At 42.6% G+C, this 18,371-nt stretch overlaps 1 protein-coding gene and 1 long non-coding RNA gene across 7 annotated transcripts in view; one reads left to right on the top strand and one right to left on the bottom strand.

Annotated features, from left to right (window-relative positions):
* LOC135178707 (bifunctional heparan sulfate N-deacetylase/N-sulfotransferase 4) overlaps window positions 1–18,371 on the top strand; it is a 124,940-nt gene that overhangs the window by 47,136 nt on the left and 59,433 nt on the right. For all 3 annotated transcript variants that reach the window (XM_064149860.1, XM_064149861.1, XM_064149859.1), the window contains exons 3-4: window positions 10,021–10,108; window positions 16,138–16,292. In XM_064149860.1, coding sequence (XP_064005930.1) covers window positions 10,021–10,108; window positions 16,138–16,292 — 243 coding nt within the window. The remainder of the gene's footprint in view (window positions 1–10,020; window positions 10,109–16,137; window positions 16,293–18,371) is intronic.
* The window catches only part of LOC135178708 (uncharacterized), a 210,654-nt gene that overhangs the window by 157,760 nt on the left and 34,523 nt on the right, over window positions 1–18,371 (bottom strand). For 3 of the 4 annotated variants that reach the window (XR_010303697.1, XR_010303698.1, XR_010303700.1), the window contains exons 1-2: window positions 14,716–14,951; window positions 3,977–4,181 (exon numbers count right to left, since the gene is read on the bottom strand). This is a non-coding gene — a long non-coding RNA (uncharacterized LOC135178708). Of the gene's footprint in view, window positions 1–3,976; window positions 4,182–14,715; window positions 14,952–18,371 lie in introns of those variants that run through there. The other variant, XR_010303699.1, reaches the window with a different exon arrangement.

The raw sequence follows: 18,371 nt of genomic DNA, 5'->3' as shown, positions 1-18,371 counted from the left end.
GAATTTGGAGATAAATGTCCATAATGAGAATTTTAAGGAATTTTTATTTTATGACAAGGTTACTCAAGTAAATTACTTCCTAGGGCAGTAAAAGAGCAGAAAACTGCTCTGATTAAATCTTAGTACATCCAAATCCATAAATTAGAGAAGATAAATAGAGTAGCTTCCATTAGTCCAGCCCCTAAATAATTTATAACAACTGAGTGCTCACCTATCACAGGTTCAAAGTTGCTTATTGTTGGGGGTTTTTGCTTAAAGAAGCAATTCTGAACAACCAAGACACAGAAAAAGTAGGCAGACAGCTACAAGAAAACATAGTAAAGGACAAGAAACACTAACAGCTAAGTATTATTATACCAAAGGAGGGGATACTTTGATCTCCTTCTGGCACAGCCCAGGCAGTACTTGAGAGGAATTGTCAACACCAGTCTGTGTTTTGCTGATAGCAACATGCAGCACAAGGAATGTCACCAACATACTTTTCTGCAGCAGGACCGTGACTGCTGGACATGAATTTTTTATTAACCTACTGTTTCTAATCTTGATGTTGTCCTGTTAAAGCCTCCAGATGCTTTCTCTGTTCAATGTTTGGTTTAAGGGGTTTTTTTTTTTGGGTGATTGATCAGAGCTAGATGATGGTTCTGCCTTTCTGGTCTCTCTCATGCTAGCACTTCAACTTCCAGAGATCTGTTTTGCTGAAAATGCTTAAGCTTTTGAAATATCAGGATTGCTAAGGAATTAGTTCTAAACCCCTTCACTCCCCTGCTGAAAGATCCACTGGATCCTATTCCTGTTGTATGCAACCTGTGGGGACAGACCTTGGACAGGAGCAGGGCTGGTGCCACTGGGCTATGTCCACCCCAGCCACAGGGAACATTCTTAGCTTGGGCACATGCTGTTTTATGCTGTTTTTTCTCCCTTGGAGGATTTATCAGCAGATTTAGTTAGTATTCCTTAAAAAAACTCCTCCAGAGTCAGTAGTGATTTACGTTAAAGACCCTCAGTAATATCCCACACAGGCTGTAAATCTTCCCAGTGGGTAACACTGACCCAGAGCAGCAATCACTGCTGGCAGGAAACCACTGCAGCTAGAGAGTACTCCCACAGTCCCAGCAGCAGGTCCTGTGGCTGCTCACCACACTGCCTAATGCCTTTGATCTTCCCAGTAAGATGCTTCTGGAGAACTGGAAGTAATTGCCTTTACTCATCTACGTGGAGTTGGTTAAAATAAACCTCACTCTTTATTAATGCTCTTTATTTTGGATTTATACTTTTTGCCCTGTTAGACTCTCCCCTTGCTCTTCATCTGAGCACCTGTTTTGTTTTGTTTTTTTCTGGTGGATCTTCTAACAAGTATTTGGCTCTGAATTCCTTCTTCCAGGAATAGAGACTGAACAATTGCCATGGCTGTTTCTATACATACACCCACATGCATGATCTCAAGGTCAAGGTGTTCTCACTGCTAGGCTATGTGTCACTGTCACAACATCATCTCTTCTCTAATATTTAGCCAACAGATACCTTCTGAGTTCTCAGGTGAAGTTATTAGCCAGTTATTCATGAGCACCTAGAGAATTTGGGGCAGTTTCACCCCATTCATCTCATTCAGATGAACCTTTCCTGAAACAGACACATTTTTCTGTACTAAATTAAATGCTATTAGACTCTTGGTAGTTTTCTGACTTTAGGACAGAGAAAGAGCAGAAGCAGATCTGATAAACTGTGTAGTCCACTCAAAGGAAAACTGCAGTCTTCTGTTCACCATAAACATATTGCATATGAGGGCAAAACATATTTTTCTTCCTTCAAATAAAGCCACATATTCTCTCAGACCTCACACTAAGATAGCAACTCCAGGAACATGCTGAACAGACTCAAGTAAGAGCTCTATAATAAAAGATAGATCTGCAGACAGAGCTGGCTGCCTTCAGCACCATCAGAGCCCTTTCTAGCCATTGTTTCTGTGGCACCATAGATTAGCATAGGGCTTTGCAGAAAGAAATACATTGAGCAGTGAAGTCTCGTAGCTCAGGAAGGCAGGGTGATAGCCAAAGCCCAGCTGGCTTCACTGGGGGTGGTGGGGGATCTGCAGCCAACACTGGCAATGACATCAATTGTGCAACACTCCAGCTGAAAAGTGGTTGAAGAAGGAATGTGAATCTGTGAGGGGTGACAGCTCTGGCCATTGATCCAGGGCTGGTTAACACCTGTTCCAACTGGTTTGGGCATAGGGTAAATAGAGTGTTCCAATTCCCATTAAATATCTGATTGATTTTCACTCTTCAATTCCTTTCAAAATTGACAGATTGAATTGGATAGGAAGGGACCCTCAAAGCTCATCTTCTCCAAGCCCCCTGAAGTCAGCCGGAACACTTCGAATTATATCAGGCTGTCCAGGATCTCACCAAGTCTGATCTTGAATGTCTCCAGGAGTGGGACCTCAACCACATCTCTGGCCAGCTTGTTTCAGTATTCTACCACTCTCATTGTGCAGAACTTCCTCCTGATGTCCAACCTAAATCTACCCTACTCCAGTTACCAACTATTGCCCTTCATCCTATCACCACAAGCCCTTCTGAACAGTCCTTCATCAGCCTTCCTGTAGGTCCCGTTCAGATACTGAAATGTAGCTCTAAGGTCTCCCTGATGCCTTCTCTTTTTCCAGTCTGAGCTGCCCTGATTCATTCAGCCTGATTTCATAAGAGAGGTGCACCAGCTCAGAGATGATCCTCTGATCATCTTTGTGGCCCTCTTCTGGACCCACTCCAGCAGGTCCATGTCCCTGCAGCCTCTCTAGCCAGTAAGTCAATAATGGGAATTCTTTATAATTCCTACACTGCAGTATTAAAGAACCTTCTACTAAAATGTTGTTCAGTGCACACTCAGTGGGCTCAGAACCCCACCATGCAGAAATCAATGACTCAGCTTCCCTAGATTTATAAATCCCTCACCAAGTTGTGTTTTAAGAAGTGCAGATAGAGCCAATTTGATTGTCTCCCTTATGGCAAAAATTTGTGCATCATACCAAAAGCTGAAACCCAGGAACCTGGAGTCCTGGTCTTTCAGTGTCCTTGTCATGGTTATCAGGTTAGACATCACTTTATTTTGCTCTTAATTTAGTTTTCCTATCAGAAAAAAAAAACAACCCTGTGACTTGCTATTTCACAACCACCTTATGGTGGCTACTGTGGTTGTTACTATTTCTTGATAGTCCTGTGAAGGTTGCACTGGCTTTGAAGATTACCAAAACCACACTGTCATTTTTTTTTTCCTAGCATACATTTCAGAGAGGATGAATGAGCAGAAAGAGGCAATCAAAAAAGTCACATCCTGACAGCAGCTGCTTGCAGTGGAAAGAAACATTGTTGAGAGTATTCCTTGCCTTTTTTTTTTTCCCCTCTACAAATTTTCTGCTGGAAGTCAAGAGCAAAATTACCACTTTGTAATCCTTCATATTCCCACAGACCACCAGCAAATTGCTGCAGAGAATCACTCGGGAATGAACTTCAGGGCTATATAATTGCAAAAGCATTAAGGTCAGATGTTAGGAATTAATGTGTTAAGAGAGTTTTTGCTGTTAGTAACAAGTATGTACCATAGAAGCCTGAGAAATCTGTCTTCAACTGAAAAACAGAGGGAAAATTTTCATCAAATCTTGAAATACTTTTGTCTGGAAGGGATTTCTAGAGGTGATCCAACCTAAGCCCCTGCTTAAAACCAAAGGAACTTCAAAGATAAATCAGATAATTCCTTAAAGGAAGGAGACTCCCTAGCCTCTCTAGGCAACTCATCCCAGGTAAAAATCCAGTTTACTAAGCAGTGGATATAAACATCATGTAGAGACAGATTTACTGCAATGAACATCTCTCTTGGCACATAGTTTATCTCTAGAGCACCTATAAATAATGATGTGTATACCATGAGCAGATATATAGATATGTATGTTCTGCACACACAAATGAAAGAGAAGCACTACCTGCAGCAGTTGAATCATTGCCCAGCAATAGGATCCATTCCCAAATGAACGATGACTTTGACTAATGGCAACTTCACCTATTTTTGACAAGCTTCTCAGTCATATCCCTCAGATGGTGATGGAGCAACATAACCTTGGCCATGTAGCCCTGGGATGCCAGGCGCTGGCACATCCTCCTGTGCCAGAAGCACTTCCTAGAATGAGTCTGTGGAAATAAAATAATTCATGATGACAGCGAATTACAGTAACACCGAAAAGCAGAAACATCAAACTTTTCCTCCTTCCAAGCTGCATGAAGAATGATGTCCCTTCTCATCTGCCCTCTACATTCTGTAGTTCTCATGGACAGACTATGCAGTAAGCTGGCATCACGTTTCCTTAGCCAGCTCTACTTAGTGGAGTGCCCTAACAGAGTGGGTTCCTTGAGCACTGTGATCACAGAAATCCCTGCCTCAGAAGCCTCCAAAATCTGGAGGTTTTGCTGGTTCCCAAATTTCACATTTCCAGAGTATTCCCTCTGGAAAGCCACATGTATGACAAGTGCCTGAGCAAAACATTGGGCTTCCTGCTCCACACTGAGGAAGTACTGAGTCCTGCAAATCTTGTGTCCCTCCCAGTTTCTCCTGATGCTTTTGGAGATGGTTAGAAGCTTCTGGAAAGGTCCCTGAAACACCTGCAAGAGTTCAGGTTTACAGAAATAATGTTTAGAGCTTGTAGAAGGACATCTCTACAATGTCTGAGTTTCACAAACTGTTAAGATTTGCCTCTAAAACCTGGCTTGGCATTTGCATCAGCTGGTTCCTTCTTCCCCAGCTACCCTTCCTGCTGCAGCTCGAGCAGCTTCTTGGATGGGAGGCACAGAAACCAAGGTTTGGAAACCTGACTTTAAGATATGCCCAGGTATAAAGTGCTAGACAAAAGACAAGGATCTGTGTATTACCCCTGTTTGGTCTGACTAAAGTTGCCACTGTTTTCCAAGCAAGGGCCAATCACCAACCCCCTTTATGAGCATTTGCACACACACAAATACATAGTCACAGGAAACCTGTCTCACTACCAACAGCCCCCAGTATCAATCACTTTTGCTTCACTTTTCCTGCTAAGAAACAGGAGATTAATTTTTGTTAGCTCAATTAATCTGGCATCTGTCCTCTGCACCCTACAAATCATTGCACATGCAAAGAAGGGCTCAGGCTTTAGCAGTAATATTGATCCACGCAGACCTTTGGGTTAGGAGTAAAGCCTCTTTAATTACTTTGGCTGACTTTCAGGAATTGGGTTGTTTGGGTTTTTTTTTCTCAACAGTGTCTTGGGAGGACTAGTACCACATCTTAGTGTTGTTATCACTTAGCTTAGATTTGGAGTTGTGGTCCCCAGAGAAACACCTTCTGTCTCAGCCTGGCTTGCCCATGCTTGCCATCAAGATCAGAGAAAGTCCTTCTTTTACCTTCTCTAAGGATTTGATAACCTCTATGCTTTCCTTAGCCAGAGGTGTTTTGACCTTTAATTAAAAGGAAAAGTTGTTGTCTTCCATTCAGAAGGCTCCAAATAATGAACTCATTAAAACAAGGTTAGTGTTCAGGCCTTAGAGCAATAAGAGCTGAAGTCTCATTAGCAGCTAACAATCCAGAACATGGCACATAAATAAACCTAATATGGCAGAGCAAAATGCCTTGGTGCATTAAATTTGAGCAGAATCAAATGTTTACAGTCAATGATGTCTGGGGCATGAAGTTTTAATATGCTTAATAAAGGAAAGCAAATTGCCTCCTATTAGGCATGAAATGTTACTGCAGAAATTGCCCCAAAAAGTTTATTATGTAAATGAAGGATAGAGTTATAATTAACAAGGACAGAGCAGGCAAATATCTCTGCTTCTTAATAGATGCACCAATTACGGAGAATAAAGACACGGCAACTTCAAACCTACAAAAGGTAATTATGGGGATGAATGTAAAAGCTGCTGAACACAAATGCAATGTAAAGGGGGGAAAAAAACCACGCCAAAAAAAAACACCAACCAAAAACCAGATCTTGTGGATGTCACAGAAAGGAGCCTCACTGACAAAACAAGGAATCAATTAATGAAACGAAACCCATGAGTTTTGAGAGATTGCAGGCAATTAAACGTTTCTAGCTGAAAGAACAGCTTGGCTTGCCTTAAAAAAAACCACAAAACAAAAGCACGCCACATTTTGCTTAGCCTGACACTGAGACATGTCTGTGTGTCTGGGTGCAAGCTCTTTTGATGGAGAATGATCTATTTAACCACCCAGAAATAAAGCACCAGTGAGTTCCAGCTCTCGCCTTCACATACCCTGTGAGTCAGAGGGGGGATGCCAATTGTATTTTCACATGCAAGCAGCTTTTCTTCACTTACAGCTCTTTTAAGCCTCAGTACCCAGAGGAAAAAGTCTAATCCCACTGACACCGAGGAAAAGACAAACACTGGCAGATAGAATTTAAATGCTGTGGTTGGGTGAAATATCTAAGAGAAAAATTTCCTCTACCAAGTAAGATTGGTCATGCCCCTCCTCCCCTGCCCCCAACATACATTTCTCTATATGAGTTTCTTGTCTGCTGAATTCAGGGGCAGTTCCTACCCTTTCTCCCACAGCAAAGTCCCAAGGTCGGCTCACAACGCACACAGGGATGGGACAAAGGAGGAGAGCTGCCAAGGGAAGCTGGGGACAGCATAGCAGAAGCAGTCCAAGTGTGAATTGCTGTGGTTGCACCTGGCCTTAAGAAGGATTTCCAGCTGTGCAAATCCAATAGCCCTTCTCCGTCCTGCAAACCTCTTCAGAATCAAATAAATCCTTTCCGCCTCACATGAAGGCTGCGCAAGTCCCCGAGAGGTTTCTGGCACTGGATGCCAGGGATGTGCTGCTCCTCCACCTTGCACCATTCAGGAGCTGGAGAGCAGCAGGGCTGGCAGTCATCCTCACAGAGAGGCACACAAGCAGGGCTTCACTCACCCAACAAAGTGCAAGAGGGGTAACAGAAGAATCACAGAATCAACAATGTAAAAGGGACCCTCAAAGGTCATCTTGTCCAAGCCCCCTGCACTGAGTAGGGACATCTCCAACTAGATTAGGTTGCTCAGGGTCCCATCAAGTTCAACCTTGAATGTCTCCAGATATGGGCCTCCACTATATCTCTGAGCAACATCTTCCAGTATTTCATTCTTCATCGTGAAGAACTTCCTCCTAATATTCAACCTCTAGTTTAAATGATGAAAGCTGCCTACTCTTCTCTTGCTGAGGAACTTGCCTGTGCCTCTTAAGGTCTCTACCTACAGGAGACAAAAGTTCTCATTCTTTACTGGGCAAAATGACCAGTGAAGTCAGTATGCTCCCCACTATAAACAAGGGAGACAGATTCCACTCATCTCAACAGATTGGTTTTTAAGCCAAGAATTTGGAAGACATTAACCTCCCCCCTCTACAAACAAGCAAGTAGTGACAAAATAAGTTTGGACTGACTTGACTGACAATATCTTCTTAGTATTAAAATGAGGTGAGGTCACAAAAATTAAGCCTAGCTGCATATTATATGAATTATTAAGCATATATGGAAATAGTAATACCAAAATACATATATTATTTAGGACCAAGCCAAATGCAGTTGAGTGACAGATTTGCCCTTTAGACAGAAAAAAAATGCCTGACACACTGCAGGTCACAGGATTTACATCTTAATCCTCTCTCTGTGGTTTTAATGAGGCCTCACTGGACTGGAAGGCTTCTGCCTACCCTGCAGTTCTGTCATCTTGCTGAGATGGGAAACCAGAGAGAAAAAACCCAAGTAATAAAATTGCATTTGTTTCATCTACCTTCTTACCCTGTATGGTAAGTGATGGTAATTTCTCAAGATAGTCTTTCCTCAAAAGTTTAATTGATTTTGCTCAGCCCATCAGTCTTTCTCAACATATATAAAATGCTCTAGATAGCTTGCAAAATTACACTCTAAAACATAATGACTCTCATTCTATGCTTCTGACTTTAATGGCTTTAATTCAGTGCCAGTTTTTACCAGCTGAGGATTTTCCTCAGTGTCTTAGCTAACAGTGGCTTGATCTTCACAAGCCTACATTTAAGCAACATTGAGTTGTTGTGCATTATGTAAATATAGTCCCACATGTGAAATTGTCACAGCACTGAAATAATCAACTTATTAAATGTCTCAAAAGACAGGCTGGAAACCATGCTGCTATCTTAACATTTAATGCTCAGATTTACTGTCAATAGATCACTGTATTTCCTTTAACAGGGAAAGGAATTTGCTTGGTGACTGTTGTAGCTGATAGCCACTTTGTTTTACATCTTCCTTACCACCCAATAAATGTTTCTATCTAAAAGATGAAGGCAGGCACACTTCGTCTGACAGTCTTCTGTACTTCACTCCCAAGCTACCTGGCACACGACTGATGCCTCTTTAGAAGGTGGCTGTTAGCAAGTGATGCCTCAGAAGAGGCTGGTGCTCCAGCATGCATAGTGCTCAAATACCTGCTAATAAGGAGGGAGTCAGCACCTTTAGCAGTTAATGTCCTACAGCAAATGCTGACAGGAGCTGACAGCACCTCCCAACCCACTGCACTGTAAAGGAAATATGATAAATCATGAGACTGCAGAAATCTGACCTGCTTAGTTCAGCTGTGCTCTGGAGCAGGACTGCACAGGCCATCAATCTGCATCTCAGCTGTTTAATCCCTGGTTTCATCATTTACTTTGGGCTGGCAGCACATTTGGTTTACAGTCACAATTAGAGTTTGGTGGTGGTGCTAGTTTTTAAATTAAACCAGTGGCTTGAGCAAAAATTAAAGCTCTTTTCCTGTGATGTTAAGTGAAATTACTAATGAGCACACAAAACATTAATTTTTCCAAGTGAAAGGAAACATTAGCTGGGCTCAGACTGTGTGTACACCACTGCATCCATTTTGTCTTTGAACTGTGCAAGAACATGAACATTCACTCAATAGAAATGTTATTAATAGATAATGGGAAAAGTTCTCAAGAGCCACATAATGGAGACACGGAAAATTGATGAAAATAAAGTTTATAACCCATTCAACACTGGCAAGACCAAGAGGAAGACAAATGCACTATCCATCTCACACATGTAGGATGTCCAAATTACGTGGGCTGGTGATTGAAGGCAGACAGATCTGTGCAGCAAGGACTATCTTGCAGTGCAGAGCTGACAGCTAACAGTAAATGTAGGTAGCTCACACAGGCTGAGACATCTTTTCTCTTTCTCTGGTGGTGAAAAATAATGTCCAAGCAAAAAAGAATGGCTAAGTGGTCAAGACTACATTTATGTCTTCTGCAAGCAATATCATTTTCCTCCATTCCACTTGGATTGGTCTTGCCTTTGCTTGGAGAAAAGACTGAAAAAAACAGGGATTTAATTTCTGATATGGATGCTACTTTTACCGTCAGTCAAAACTGGAGCTTTGCCCATTCACACTTAAGCCTGTACTTGGTATTCAGACACAAGCAACACTCTTTCTGCAGGTAAGTAAATCCACAACTGGATGGCAAGTAGCATTCCTGATTTCACTTTGAGTTTTAAGCACATACTATCAATCCTCATTACTGACCCAAAGCACCTGTGACTTAATATATTGCTGCTTCTGGGTGGCTGGATTCAAGTCCTGCCATGGGTCATTGCAAGCAAAGTTTAGTATCTTGGTCCAGTTTACAGAGACAGGAGCTGCTTTGGTGCTTCAGTACTATTGTGAGCATTGCTAAACCACCACATAATCATAGCATGGCTTGCTTTGGAAAGGACTTCCAAAGGTCATGTAGTCCAACCCCCTCCCCATGCAGTGAGCAGGAACATCTTCCACACGGAACCCTGATGGAACAAGTTAGGCTCACTGTAATATCCTCACCACAAAAAGAATGAGTCCAAACTACAATGTGCCATATCACACAGGATCTTCTTTTTTGTATCTTCTCAGTTGAACACAGCTTTCAAAACGAGGCATTTAAAAACTTAATACCCATTGTTCTAAATTCATGTTCCTCTCTTCTTTATTTCAGGCTTTACTAGAGACTCAACATTTACTGCGCACTCAGGTTGCAAATTTTACCTTCAACCTTGGATTTTCAGGAAAGTTTTACCACACAGGTGAGAAGGAATTTCATGCTCTCAAGTAGCTACAACTTAAATAGGTGACAGAATTTGAAATATAGCTTCAAACATTCCCTTGTTAAATAACACCTTGGCTCAGGCAAGGAGTGGAAAATACGTGCTCTGCTATTTCAGAATCCACTGCCTTAACTTGGTACCCAAATGGGGAATGCTGTGGATGAGCTTCCCAGCAGCATGCAGATGCCCTTGGTGCTTTTCTAAAAGATGTGCAGTAGTAAATCTTCAGGTTATATATAGCTAACAGATCTTTATCATCTCACAGAAGACATACTAAGGGGGTTGGTTTTTTCCAGTATGGTAAGTATGATGAAATACAAAAGATTGGAAAAATTCTGTCTCATAACCTCTGAAGAGGCAGAAGTGTTGGAATGGGATGCATGAGATTGTGTTAGGACTGTAAAGGTAATTTGTCTCAGAGGCCTGAAAATCAGGAGGGATGATAAAAGGAAAACAAGACGAAAGAAATCCGTACTGAAAGCCTGCTCCTTTCACATTCTGTGCAGGAGCAAGTTGCATGCTTGCACTGTGATTCTGTGGAAGATTAGATGCTTTTATGTCTCCTCCTCCTCATAACTCTTTTCTCTCTTTGCTCCATTTCTCCACAGCACAATGTCTCTTTTTTCATTTATGTTTTGGTCTTTCAGATTTTTATTCTTTTAATCTCCTCCCTTGCTGCCTTAAATACTTTGCTGCACCTCACCTCAGGCTCCCCTCTGCTGCCACTGAGCCATGCTGCTCCCTAGTACTGCTAATGCAAAGGACATAGAAGCACAGAATGGTGGGGATCAGAAGGGACCTCTGCAGATCATCCTGTCCAACCCCCCAGCCAAAGCCAGATCACCTCGGAATGCACCCAGATGGGTCCTGAAAGTCTCCAGAGAAGGAGACTCAAGAACCATTCTGGGCAGCCTGCTCCAGATCTCCAGCATCCTCACAATAAAGAAGCTTTTCTTCACATTGAGGTGGAATCTTCTGAGTTCCAATTTGTGTCCATTGCCCCTTATCCTATCACAGAGCATCACTGAAAAAGGGCTGGGCCCCTTGACACCCAGTCTTCAGATATTTGTTATTAATAAGATCCCCTCTCAGCCTTCTCTTGGCAAGGCTCAACAGCCCCAAGTCCCAGCCTCTCCTCATAACACAGCTGTTCCAGTCACTTAATCACCCACACAGCCCTCCCTTAGACTCCCTTTAGTATTTCCCAGTCCCTCTTGAACTGGGGAGCCCAGAGCAGGACACAAGTCTCCAGATGCAGCCTCACTAGGGCAGAGTAGAGGTGGAATAGAATCTCCCCTGAACTGCTGGCCACACTTCTCTTAATGCACCCCAGGAGATCACTGGCATGGGCCACAAGGGCACATTGCTTGCCTGTGGATAATTTACTGTCAGGGCTCCAGGGACCTTCTCAATGGAGCTACTTTCCTCTCTGGGTGCAAGAATCTAAACTTACCCAGACATTCCTTTCAAAGCAGAGACCTTCTGTCCTTGTCCTTTCCAAACCCCACACCCCTCCCACCTTTGAAGGCCAGCTCCAAATCCTCATTCAACCACATTTAAAGCCACTCACTGGGCAACAACAGGGAGGCTAAGAAGGCTACTTGGAGCAGAGAGGAAAGCATTATGGTCGCAAGAGGATGGGGGGGTACATTTAAAAGCTGGGAACTATGCAGACCCAGCTGTCACAGGCCATGAGGTAGACGGAGAGTGAGGCAGGTCTCTCCTCTCAGTGTAGCTGTATCAACATTCCCCTCTCTATTGCCAGTCTTTAAACACCAAACATGTCCTCACCCAGGTCTTATGTCTCTGTTTCACCACTCATTAAGAGAGTGCAGAGGTTCTTGCAACAAAGGGGGATGAGGACTTCATCTGTTTGAGAGAGGAGTAGAAAGAAAGAAACCAAAATTATCTGTATCTCTGGCACTTTCAAAGTCCAGGCTGTTTTCCCCTTGTGCAAGCACATAATGCTAAGCAACTGCTGCCCAGGAAACCTTACAGGCTAAAGACACGGGCTGGAGAGCCTGAGAAAAATGAGAGGTAGAGAGAGATGGAATTGCTTGCCTGGAGTCATATAACAAGGCAGTAGCAGACCTGTGATTAGAAAGCAGCTTCGGAGACAGAGCTCTAGCATTCTCCTCACTTCATCCTGACCTGCCTGTGCAGTTATTCCTTCTGGAGATTAATTGGACACACACATAATACAGCAAAAATAAAGAAAAACAGCCCCAGGCTCAGAGCTGCTTCACACAAGGATGTTTGGTTGTGGCCATCTACAGAGCAAAGCTGGTATCAGCCATCGCAGTGTCCACTGCGAAGAGAAGCAACTCCAAGAGTGGAGGAAGCAAAGAGAGACTTTCTTATGAATATGCTGACTTGCAGGAATGTGGCTGGCACCAAACATACAGCCTCTCCCCCAGAATCAACCCCCTGACCTGCCAATGCATTTTGCTTTCATTCATGCCAGCAGCCTCCAGATAGCCGTGTCAGATTTTCTTGCCCAGTTGCTCTAAAGCTGACCAATTTCAGGCTGATGGTGAGAGAAAATAGGAGAATGCACCCATGTGCCTGCCCTCCTAAGGCTCTCCAGGCCTACAAAAATAGCCCAGAACTACTTAATGAGTTGAATCATGTCACTGTCTCCATTAAGAGAGCCACTGCTGCCTGCACTTAGCAGTGCATGCAAGTTTTGAAGTGAACACTTCATTTACAAGTTGGCGGTGGCATTTTGTCACATCAACTTAGTGGAAAGGTTTCAAAGTATTCTCTGTGCAATATATACTTTATTGACTCATTATAAATAAAGCATGGAAAGGTGTTCTTTAATTACTGTAAATGTGGCTGGTTAGCCCAGAGAGGTTTTCAGTATCCGATATTCAACATGTTTTATTAGCACACTGCAACTGCTGTGCCTTATTGACTTCCCTGATGTGTGATTTTTTGCTCTCCTTTCCCAAACCTGAATCATTTTAAAGCTACAGGAGGGAGATGAGCGTGGGCATGTGTTGGCAGATTAAACAGTTATACATTTTCATCAGAAGATGTTGCTGACATCTGTACTAGAAACACCCATTCTAGGTGGCATGCCTGTACACAAAGACAATAGCTGACACGCCAGCCTTGCTGCTCATTTTCTCACCACCACCTTTCCCTTCTGTGATGCTGGTAAACTCAGCACTAGCAGCAAAAAAATGAGTAGATCCTGTTAGCTATGCAGTTTCAGCAGACACTTTCTACTTGTTCATTCTGTGCCAACAGAAATTAAGAGGTTCTCAGGATATATGATGAAGATGTATAAGATCATAGAATGGTCTTGAAATGGACCTCCAAAGGCCAGCTAGTCCAGCCCCATGCAGTCAGCAGGGATATGCTGCACTAGATCAGGTTTCTCAGAGCCTTTTTGAGCCTGAGCTTGAATGTCTCCAAGGATGGGTCCTCAACTACCTCCCTGAGCAATCTATTACAGTGTCCCACCACCTTCATGGTCAAGTTTCTAACATCCAGTTTAAATCTCATCTCACATTTCAAACCATTGCCCCTCATCCTATCACTGCAGTCCCTCTGCAGCCCCCTTTCAACTACTGGAAGGCCTCTATCAGGTCTCAACAGACCCTTGTCCTCTCTAGGCTGAACAACCCCAGTGCCCACATCCTGTCCTCATAGCAGAGGTGCTCCAGCCCTCTGATCATTTTCATGGCCCTCCTCTGGACCTGCTCCACCAGGTCCATGTCCTTCCTGTGCTAAGGGCTCCAGAACTGGACCCAGTACTCCAGGTGAGGCATTAACAGAACAAAGTGACAGAATCACCTCTCTTGATCTGGTGGCCATACTGCTTTTGATTCTTGAGAGCAGCTTCAAAATTCATTTCAATTTTGAGCTCAGAAGATCCCTCTAAATTATGGTTGTAGTTTTAAGATATGGAATTACTTATTATTCACAAATGAACTCTGAGTTATTACCTACTTGTGTAAAGTGCAAACTGCATCTCAAAGCAGATCTGTGTTCAGCTCCTTGATTGCAGGGCTACTGTATTTTTTCAGGTTTCATGTCAAAATGAAGCCAGAAAGTTACATAAAGAACGTTAATGGTAAGAGAAATTCAAGCATCAAAATCCTTTGTTTTGCCTCTAACACTCTAAATAAAAGGGATTAAGCAAAAATATTTAAACAATATAAGCACTCAGCCAATGCTTCATTAATCCTTTGAAGGAGGCTCATTGCAAACAGCACTACTTAAGAACTTATCAAACCAAACTATATTCTTTTCAGAGGCTTCTAAAGAAAATCATCCTCAAAAGTGACACCACTACCACCACATGTTAAACTTCCAACCGTTGCGGTTCAGCTCTGCCCTCGCAGGGTGGAGTTGGTTTTGTTTAACCTGGAAAGTCTTGTATTTAACAAGTAGTTGAATCTAAGTTTACAAAGAATTGGTCAGGATTTTAAAATAGATATATTTTTAATAACTAAATGAAAGAACCATGCTCTACCTTAAATGTTAATGAGGCACTACATGATACTTTGACCTAAATCTTACACAGACTGATTGTATCCATTTGAAGTATTCTTCCTCCCCACCTTCATCCCTACCTTCAGGTTACCAAAGAAATCTTCAGTATCTTCACAAACTCCTGTCCCTTTCTTTTCTGTCCCATTTTGGAAGCCTATGTTAAGTTTCTTCCCCCAGTCACATTTCCATTCCATGTGCCTGGGTGAGCAGAAGTGAAGCAAGTATCTCAAAAAGCAAGAGAGCAGAAGCAGTAGGCAAGGTTTGCACGAAAGAGCAGGCACTCACAGAGGGAGCAACCATCAACTCCTGCTTTTCAGTAAGGAATTACCTACAAAACAAGGTTATTTTCTGTTTCCAGCAGCACTCCCATCAGCAGGACCAGCTTTCTTAGAACTTGCAGAGTGCTGCAAAAAGTGGAATAAAATGTTTCAGTGACACCAGGAGAAAGTTTCAAAGTAAAGCTCTCCTTGTGTATAACATTCTTCAAACACCACTGCAGTAGTGAGAACTAAAGAGCTGATAGGTGTGCATCAAGCAGTCACCTCTGTATGCTGCTGCATGCCACAAAAGTAAACAGTGACATCCAGAGAGCATTCTCTTCCAGTGAGTTTTGCAATAGTGAAAGCCTTGTAAGAAGACAAGGAGCTGATGTTTGCATCAGTAGAACTGATTTTGACAACTATCTCTTTGACTGAAGCTACATAAAAGCACTTCAGTGGTAAAGAAGCAAGAAAAGCTGCTAATAACCTGAATGTTGTTGAGCAATTTGAAGGTGAAGTTGCTGAAATATAACGAAGCACCACAGACATGTCTGCAGATGGCAAAAGCAGTATTGTTGCTTTTCTCACATGGAAGGTTTGCTTTGTTCTAACCACAGGTGCTTGCTCCTGGCTGCAGCAGATACTCCTCACTAGCACAGGACTCTTATTTCTTACTTCAAGATTACAGCTGGCAAAAACTGAGGGTTGAAACATTTGGAAAGCTTTAACCATCACAACTACATATTTTCCACCTAATTATATTTTGAAACTAATGCAAATTTGTTTCACACTTTAACCAAAATTATCAGATTTGAATTTACTGAGGCTAATAAAGAAGCAGACATGAGCTGAAGGGGGATTGGCAAGGCTCTGGCACACAGCTATCTGTGTTGCTACCTTAGCCAGCTATAGCTACACAGTGGCTGGCAGGACCGAAGCATGTGGGTACAACCTGGGAAGCCTGAATCTCTAAATACTCCTTACACAGCACAACAATCAGTCCTCAAAAACTAATTCTTGTTTGAGCTACTGTCAAATTAACACCATGCCAGGAATAGAAAGAGATAGCTCCACCCATGGTAATTCACTTCACTTCCTTTGAGATGATAGAATCTCATCTGGAGCACAGTGAGGTACTCAGGCCATGGACATTGGGGTTTGTCAGCCTCTTCTATGATTCAAAAGAGCAATTATGGGCATTTCCTACTGGTCCTTTTCTATTTTTCTTTCTTTCTTTTGCAGGAACTGAAGAGGAAGATGAAGGTGATGACCTGCTGTTGAAGTCTGTAGATGAGTTTTGGTGGTTTCCCCACATGTGGAGCCACATGCAGCCTCACCTCTTCCACAACGAGTCATCACTGGTGGAGCAGATGATCCTCAACAAAGAGTTTGCAATAGTAAGTAGAAGTTACCACAAAACTCTCTTGGATACCTTTACATATGGTAGCTATGCTTTCCAAGCTAATTTTATGGTTATCTATATTAGACATTTATGTATTTATATAGAAAGAAGGCAATGAAAGTGGAAACTTGGCCCAAAAGAGCCTTTCTGTGACTCAATCCAAGATGAATTTTGTCCTGTTTTTTTCACTGATATAGGCTTTATAGAGAGATAGCAGCAACTCACTCAAACTTGTGAGACCACAGGAACCAGAAGCAATAAAATCTCAGCAGGTATCAGCTGGGCTTTCAAGCTTTCGGAAGGGTTTATATAGAGGTTATCTTCCTGAAGTCTAATGCAAACATACCCAACATGGAAGGGAGAAAGCTGAAGCGACCCTTCAATGATGCTTATCAATGAAGCAAAGCACAGAAACTGCTGGATTTTGCTGTGTTTTCAGAAGACCTGCTTGAAAATACCTTTTTTTTTACATAGCTAACCTGTTGCTAATATTTATAGACAATGGCACTTCATTTTTGCTCATTTGTGTTGTTAACTATCAAGAGCTATCCTGTTAGCATTTCCCAGGGCTCAGAGCACTTGGACTCCAAGGTCAGGTGGGAACCACTTAGAGTCCTTTGAAGGGTAATTCTACTTGCTTACAGAGCAAGACAAAGAACACCTGAAATCCGAGTGCTCACTTTGGAAAAGACACTGTGTGGTCTTTGACAAGGCATAGAAATGCCAAGCAAGCAGAGCCACTCCAAAGAGCAGAGTGACACAGTGAGGCTTCTGCTGCTGCTCAGGGACCAGGAGTCTCAGTCCTTCGTAGCTCAAAAGGCCAGCCAGCAGCTGCCCCTTCCTCTCATCCGTCACACGAGCCAAGGCACATTGAGAACTCAGCAGATGCTTGAACAAGCAGTTGGAAGCAATTAATTCTCTTGTTTACCAAAATATTTTCCTGAGAACCTTTAAAGAAAATTCATTAAAAATGGCTTAACTGTTTACTCCTCTTGCCAGACTTTCCCCCCCTTCCACCTCCTGCTTGGCAGGGTGCTCAAGCAGAGGCATTCTGGATGGCTTCTTTCCCTTTCTACATCTCTGCTTTACTGCGAGCCCTCATTCCTGGCATGGCCTGCTCCTGTCTTTTGTGTAACCTGGCTCAGAAACACAAATGGAGCAGGGATTTTAAAAGCAAGAGTAATGTTTTTTAAATAATCTGCATCTCAAAAATACAGGGGCTGGTTCTCTTTACATCTGTGGGGAAATTCTCCTAGTATTTTCTGGAAGCATCAAGTTCTCTAGGTCAAACCACCTTTAGGAGTAAAATCTATAGCATAGCCTGAAAACAGGGCTTGTAATGGAATCTGTTTGCAACTTCAACTGCAGAAAGATAAAGCCCACGTCCCTATCATCACTGAAGGGTAGAGACTCCTTAGGGTGCCTATAAATAAGGAGCTGATGTCAGTGAAAGGCTGCTGTTATTACAGTTTTATTTCCTGCTAACATTTGGACAGGGCTTGTACCAACCTCTTAACCTTGAATCTGTATGAGCTGTACAATTTACTTATGAGAACAGCTCTTTCCAAAAAGCTTCCTGTGAAATCCTCTCTGTGGGAGAAATTTATCTTCCTGCTATGACAGTCTTCCTGATAGCCATCAGAGAGGTCCCAGCCATGACTTCAGAGCAGCTCTGCTTTCTCATTCTCAGCATTATGTCTTATTTGCAGAAGAAACTCCCTGCTCTGCAGCAGCACTTCTATAAATCTTCCAAAATTAAAGCCAAAACCTCTTTGTTATTCTCTGGCTCTCACAGGGTGAATCCAATTTTAAATTAGAGATCCAGAGAGCCACCCAAAAGCATCTTCTTAATCTTATACGTGTTTGTGCTCTGGTGTCTTTACTGTTATACTCAGAGAGGCACAGTTTGATGCTGATGCCATTTTCTCCTGCATTTCCCATTTTAAGCTGCAAGCAGCTATGGCACTTTGGGTCAGTTTCCACTAGGAAAGTTGCAATGATGTTTTGGAACCTTGATCACATCCATTCTTCACGTAAGGTCATAATCTCTTCATTGTTTAAATGTGGGTAGGAA

Source organism: Pogoniulus pusillus, chromosome 10, assembly GCF_015220805.1.
Source record: "Pogoniulus pusillus isolate bPogPus1 chromosome 10, bPogPus1.pri, whole genome shotgun sequence".
Taxonomy (NCBI): Eukaryota; Metazoa; Chordata; class Aves; order Piciformes; family Lybiidae; genus Pogoniulus; species Pogoniulus pusillus.
Note: the sequence above shows the minus strand (reverse complement) of the source record. Positions and strands in the feature narration are given on the sequence as shown.